The 7368-nt window shown below is 38.2% G+C and overlaps 1 protein-coding gene across 1 annotated transcript; it reads left to right on the top strand.

The window, feature by feature from the left end:
- On the top strand, positions 596-2429 carry LOC109208516 (berberine bridge enzyme-like 8). Its single transcript, XM_019371644.1, has one exon. It carries the CDS (start codon positions 663-665, stop codon positions 2259-2261), a length of 1599 nt encoding a protein of 532 aa, XP_019227189.1. The 5' UTR covers positions 596-662; the 3' UTR covers positions 2262-2429.

Below are 7368 nucleotides of genomic sequence, written 5' to 3'. Positions count from 1 at the left end.
GAGAAATTTTTTAATCGAATAATAAGACCAATTATGCACATTTAAATAATTGAATTTTCACTAATAAGAGATAATCTTAAGATAAATTGACCAGAAAGTGGGACACAGGTGGTAGTGTTTGTGCACGATACGTTATAATATCAGCAAGTTGGCATTTGTGTATAAGTACAGTCGAGATTTATACTAATATTTCCCAGATAAATAACTAAATTTTACGTTGAGAATTAAAATAAACTAGAGAATTGACTATTCATGAGCTTCGTCATGACGTGATCGTGCTGTCACCTGATTCCCATTGCATCATTTTGACTCTTTCTTACAATACTCTATCTTATATAGTAGTAGTATAAAAACGTGTCCTAGGTCAGCAATATAATTAATAACACAAGCGAATATTAGAAAGATGATGATGATAAAGTAAACAATGTATCTACAAGAATGTCAAAGACAAAAACAATACGATTCTTCAATCTTACTTTGAATTTTCTTTGGTCAGAATGCAAGCAAATTTGATCGTACATATTATATCTGTCTTAACTTTCTTATACCTGTTTCATTGACTGATTAGCCTAACATTTCCCTATAAAATACCATATAGCAGATCATTTTTATCACATCAAATTCATCCAAACAATCCACCACAAAAAAAAAAGGAAATTCCAATGACGAAAATTCCACTATTCTGCTCGTCCCTTGTTATTTTTCTTGTTCTTGCAACTTCAATAAGTCCTTCCCATGAAAATCAAACATTTCTTGAATGTCTCAAAACCAATTCAAACCCTTCTTACCCAATCTCCTCACTAGTATATTCTCCAAACAACTCTTCATTTCCATCTGTTTTACAAGCTTACATAAGAAACCTAAGGTTTAACGAGTCAACAACAAGCAAACCTCTATTTATCCTCACTGCTTTGCATGAATCCCACATTCAAGCAGCAATTATATGTGCTAAGGCACAAGGTTTCCAGATGAAAATCCGTAGTGGTGGACATGATTATGAGGGTCTATCTTATATCTCCGATGTTCCCTTTTTCATTCTTGACATGTTCAATTTCCGGTCTATAAACGTTAACATTGACGATGAATCTGCATGGGTTGAAGTGGGTGCAACTCTTGGCGAAGTTTACTATAGAATTGCTGAAAAAAGCAACGTTCATGGCTTCCCCGCTGGAGTTTGTCCCACCGTAGGCGTCGGTGGTCACATCAGTGGGGGCGGTTATGGTAACATGATGAGGAAATACGGCCTTACTGTTGATAACATCGTTGATGCAAAATTAATCGATGTTCAGGGCCGAGTGCTCGACCGAAAATCGATGGGAGAGGACTTATTTTGGGCGATTTCGGGTGGTGGTGGAGCTAGTTATGGAGTTCTTTTGTCATATAAAATAAAGTTGATTCGAGTCCCGCCAAAGGTGACAGTTTTTCGAGTCCCAAGATTTTATGACCAAAATGCTCTCGAACTTGCTTACTTATGGCAACGTCGTGCAGATAAGTGGGACGATGACATGTTCATGAGAATGATCATTGATGTAGTAAATAGCACTACACGTCCTATGGAAAAAACTATAAGGGTTTCATTTTTTACATTATTTCTTGGTGACTCGAAGCAACTTGTATCATTTATGAACGAAAATTTTCCAGAATTAGGGTTACAACAAAAGGACATCAGTGAAATGACTTGGGTAGAATCTGTCCTTTACTATACAAGTTTTCCTATTGCCCCAATTGACGCTTTGCTACGTACGCAACCTCCATCGGTTACATACTTGAAAAGGAAATCGGATTACTTGAAAAAACCAATGTCAAAGGAAGGGTTGGAATACATATTCAAGAAAATGATAGAACTACAAACGCCAACAATTTTGACATTTAATCCATATGGTGGGAAAATGAGTGAAATCTCACCTTCTGCTAAGCCATTTCCACATAGAGCTGGGAATATAGCCAAGATTCAATATTCAACAAATTGGAATGAAGGTGGAGTTGAAGCTGCAAACCATTATCTCAACTTGACAAGAGTACTATACAACTATATGACTCCTTTTGTGTCAAAATACCCAAGAGCAGCATTTTTTAATTATAGGGATATTGATTTGGGTGTTACGCACAATGGGAAGTTGAGTTATTTGGAAGGTCAAGTGTATGGGATCAAGTATTTTTTGGGAAATTTCAACAGGTTGGTGAAGATCAAGACAAAGGTTGACCCTGATAATTTCTTCAGGAATGAACAAAGCATCCCAGTTTACCCCTGGAGGAAGTAGATATTATAGGGGGGAATATGGATTATCATATCATTATTTAATAGGTTGTTTTATTTCATTGTTAATTATGAATTGTAATTGTTGTTTGATTCTTAAAATGTACAATATTCACACTACTGATCCGTTTGTGAAGATAATGAATAATATATTTATAAGGGTTGAAAATTATTTAATATGATTCGATTACCTATCAAGAATAAATAATTAAGATTTTTAAACTCTAATCTTAAGTTTTTGTTAGTGATTCGGATCTTCAAAATTATACGGGTAATATTATTTGTTTAATCATTTTTGGTTAATTAATGGACCGTATAATTCTCGACTCCACACGTGGTCGACGAGGATTAGAGAAGAAGAGATCAAGAATTGATTCTTAGCTAAGCGTGAAATAAAGACCAAGGGATATTTATATTGACATTCTGGAATTGAGTACAAGAGCTGGGTCAGAGCCTAATATAATGAGGACGTCATTGTCAACAATTACTTCTGCAATAGCAGCAGCTGAATAGGAGCTCCAATATATTCCTATTGTAATGTCGCCTTCAAACTCATCAATATAAATCAGTAACTATTCATGGGCTGAAAAAAATGACTTTTTCCCCCTTTTCTTTAGTTTCTCATCTGGTATCATGTACTCACATTTACTCATTCGGATTCACACTGCAACGTTCATTAAAGGGGAAGCGCTCCCTACCAAAATATTTTTCGGCTCAAACCCTAAACTTCTTGTTAAGGTCTGTGTCAGTACATGACTTAAATCGATCTTTCACTTGTTTGAGAGAGATTGCTGCTCAGATTCACTTGATTCCTCCGAGTTAAAGTTTAGCAGGTGGAATTGGCGCGCGGGTATGAGTGCCACTGCTTGGTCTGGTGATCAACTATGATTACTTTTATGTTGTTTGGAACTAAGGCGTAATACTGTAATAGTAATAGTTTGTTGTATTTTACTCCTCTTATCCTATTGAATAATAAATCAATTGTAATAATTAAACAGGCATGCAGGAGTGTTTCGACATGAAGAACTAAAATCAGCTAAAAATAAAGATAATATTTCCACCTAGTATATGAGTGCATGGATAGATTATTGCTAAGAGAAATTTTCATAAACCACTATTGTTTAGTGGTTATTAGCTAGTTGTAGCTACCATTTACTATATTACTTCTTATAGCTATGTTTTCAAGTTTCTTAGAGTGTATTCGATGTATCTAAGCTACTGTATTCATGAATACAGTAGTATTTCTAGGCGTGAAACAAGGGATTACAGCTAGACAGATTTTTGTATTAGACTGTATTCACGATATGTATTTGTGAATATAGTAACGTAAATAGCGCAATTCATGGTCTATTCAGCTGTTTTTAACGGAAAGTGAATCAATTAACATAATAGACTCCCAATATAACTCAACAAACTCAATTATAACACATAAAATTTGTATTTCCAGTTATCAAAAATATTCTCAACCGAAAAACACCCAGAAAACATAGCAATCTTCAGAGAAGACATGCTGAATAATTTTTCCCAGCCGATAAATACAACAAAAATAGAGCAATTTGAATACATATACATCTGAATACATAAATTATATTAATTAAAAAAATATATGAATACATTCATGGAATACAATGAGACAGTGAATACAATGAAATACATGGAATACAGCGAGATACATTAAAATATATTAGTAATAGAAAATTCAAGTTGCTCACCCCCAAACTCCGTCGTCTTTGTTCAAGAACAACCCTAATGTTGTCTCGTCGAGAGGGCCGCGATTCTGACTCGAAACGCCATTGTTCCTGTTACCATAATACCCTCACGTGCGCTTCGAAAAATCAATTCTTTACAATTGAAGCCGCGGAGCCACCGTCAGCAGTCCACATTCTCGATGGAGTTTACAAGCACCGTGGGCACAAGTAGTTCGCGGCGGATCCTTCATCTGTATAGATGATTGCTCGGCAACCCAAAAGTCTTCGCCGGAAAACTCTAATTGTCACGACCCGGATTTTCCACATTCGGGAGTCGTGATGGCGCCTACTAATATGAGCTAAGCAAGCCGAATATTTAATAAATTACCTTTTTACCCATTTTATACTCTTTAACAATTAAAAACAATAATGTGAAAACAGCGGAAAATTTAAAATAAGCGGAAGAGAAGCAATAGAATATCTGAACATGTATCCAAAATAACTGTTTGAGCCTCAACTATCCATAACTGGTGTCACAGTTTCACAAACGATCTAAGAATACTACATACAAAGTCTGAAAAATAAACGATACACTGTTTCTAATTTAAGGAAATGAAACGGGAATAAGGGATAGAGGGAAACGCCAGGGCCTGCGGCCTGCAAGTCTACCTTGGATCTCCGCGTGGACTGAAGGTAGTCACTCAATCTACGGTCCAAAGTCAACAGCACTGGGATCTGCACAAAAGAGTGCAGAGTGTAGTATCAGCACAACCGACCCCATGTGCTGGTAAGTGCCTAGCCTAACCCCGGCGAAGTAGTGACGAGGCTAGGACCAGACTACCAAATAACCTGTACGGTTAAACCATATACAGCGGAAATAGAAATAGATAATTACAACTAAAGTTGGGCGGGGGAAACATGCTACGGGGAGTAACAGATAACAACAGAACGACTTTAGAGAAACATAAGAAATGCTCTAAATCAATTACCAACAAAATAAGGAAATAGAAGAACAGGCACACAAGTAATACCGTTGCAGGCGTGCAACCCGCTCCCATTTCTTACATTATCTTTGCAGGCGTGCAACCCGCTCCCATTTCATATATCACCGTTGCAGGCGTGCAACCCGCTCCCATTTCACATATTACCGTTGCAGGCGTGCAACCCGCTCCCATTTCATATATTACCGTTGTAGGCGTGCAACCCGTTCCCATTTCTTTTATCAACACCAATCAAAAGAATCCCGGCAAGGGAACAATAATATTAAAACAAGCATCCCGGCAAGGGAACAATAATGATAATAACATCCCGGCACGGGAACTATAATGATAATAATATCCCGGCAAGGGAACAATAATGATAATAACATCCCGGCAAGTGAACAATAATAAAATCCTCATATGAAGCGCAATAAACCACAACGGAGGCATAATAATTACAATACAAGACTCACGGGCACGCTTGACACCAACGTATAGATACTCGTCACCATGCCTATACGTCGTACTCCACAATTAACACGTAACAAATAAGACTCGACTCCTAATCCCTCAAGCTAAGGTTAGACCAAACACTTACCTCGATGTCACGAACACAATTCACGTCTCAACTATCGCTTTACCCCTTGATTTTACCACCAATTCGCTCGTATCTAGTCACAAGTTACTTAATTACATCAATAAACGCTAAATGAATCAATTCCAATGCATGAAAATGAATTTTCCAAAAGTTTACCCAAAAAGTCAAAAATCGCCCCCGGGCCCACATGGTCAAAACCCGAGGTTCAAACCAAAACCCGATTACCCATTCCCCCACGAACCCAAATATATAATTTGTTTTGAAATCGGACCTCAAATCGAGGTCCAAATCCCCAATTTTTGAAAAACCTAGGTTCTACCCAAAACACCCAATTTCCCCCCATGAAAATCATTGATTTTGAGTTGAAATCATGTTAAAAGATGTTGATGATTGAAGCAAACGAGTTAAAATTGACTTACAATCGATTTGGAAGAAGAGTTGTTCTTGGAAAATCGCCCTAGGGAGTCTATGATTTGAAGAGATGTGAAAAATGGTTGATTTTCGGCTATGTATAAAAATTTGCAGGTTGCAGTTATGGGAATTGCGAACCCTTTAGAAAATTTGGACTTTCGGATTTGCGAAACATATGTCGCATTTGCAATACACTCAGCATTCCAACCATCATCGCATTTTCGAGAGGCTGTTCGCAAATGCGAAATCGCATTTGCGAGAGGCTGTTCGCAAATGCGAAATCGCATTTGCGAGAATACAGTAACATTTGCGACGTAGGCTGCCAGGTCCACTCTTCGCATTTGCGAAGGTTTGTCGCATTTGCGAGCTCGCATTTGCGAGCCAGGCTTCACATTTGCGAAGCCTGCAGACCTGATCACACCAGCTGAGGATCTGCAATTTTCCAAGTCTAGAATCCACCCCGTGGGCTATCCAAAACTCACCCAAGCCCTCGGGGCTCCAAACCAAACATGCACACCAACCTAAAAACATCATACGGACTCGCACGTGCATTCAAATCACTAAAATAACATCATCAACTATGAATTTAGCATCAAAATCATGAAATTTTCTTAAGAACTTCAAATTTTCAATTTTTCGCAAAAACGATCCGATTCACGTCGTTTCAAGTCCGTTTCTTACCAAATTTCACAGACTTATCTTAAATCACATATAAGACCTGTACCGGACGCCGGAACCAAAATACGTGCCCGATACCATCAAGTTCCAATCACAATTGATTTCCAAATCTCATAAATAATTTCAGAAAACAATTTTCTTTAAAAATTCATTTCTTGGGCTTGGGACCTCGGAATTCGATTCTAGGCATACGCCCAAGTCCCATATTTTTCCTACGGACCCTCCGGGACCGTCAAATCACGGATCCGGGTCCGTTTACCCAAAATATTGACCGAAGTCAACTTAATTCATTTTATAGTCAAAATTTATTATTTTTCACAGATTTTCACATATTGGCTTTCCGGCTACGCGCTCGGACTGCGCACGCAAATCTAGGTGAGACAAAAAGAGGTTTTTAAGGCCTCGGAATGCAGAATTTACTTTTAAAACAAGTAAGGGTCATTACATTCTCCACCTCTAAAATAACCGTTCATCCTCGAACGGACATAAGAAGGAAGAACCTAAGTTGGGGAAAAGATGGGGATAACGGCTCCGCATATCGGACTCGGACTCCCAGGCCGATGCCTCAGCAGGCTGACTTCTCCACTAAACATGAACAGAAGGAAAACTCTTCGATCTCAACTGACGAACCTACCGGTCTAGAATAGCTACCGGCTCCTCCTCATAGGACAAGTCCTTGTCCAACTGGACAGTGCTGAAATCTAACACGTGGGATGGATCGCCGTGATACTTCTGAAGCATGGACGTGTGTGTGTG

The sequence above is a fragment of the Nicotiana attenuata genome, chromosome 2 (genome assembly GCF_001879085.1).
Source record: "Nicotiana attenuata strain UT chromosome 2, NIATTr2, whole genome shotgun sequence".
In the NCBI taxonomy this organism is placed as follows: domain Eukaryota; kingdom Viridiplantae; phylum Streptophyta; class Magnoliopsida; order Solanales; family Solanaceae; genus Nicotiana; species Nicotiana attenuata.
This window is presented reverse-complemented; position numbering and strand designations above follow the sequence as displayed.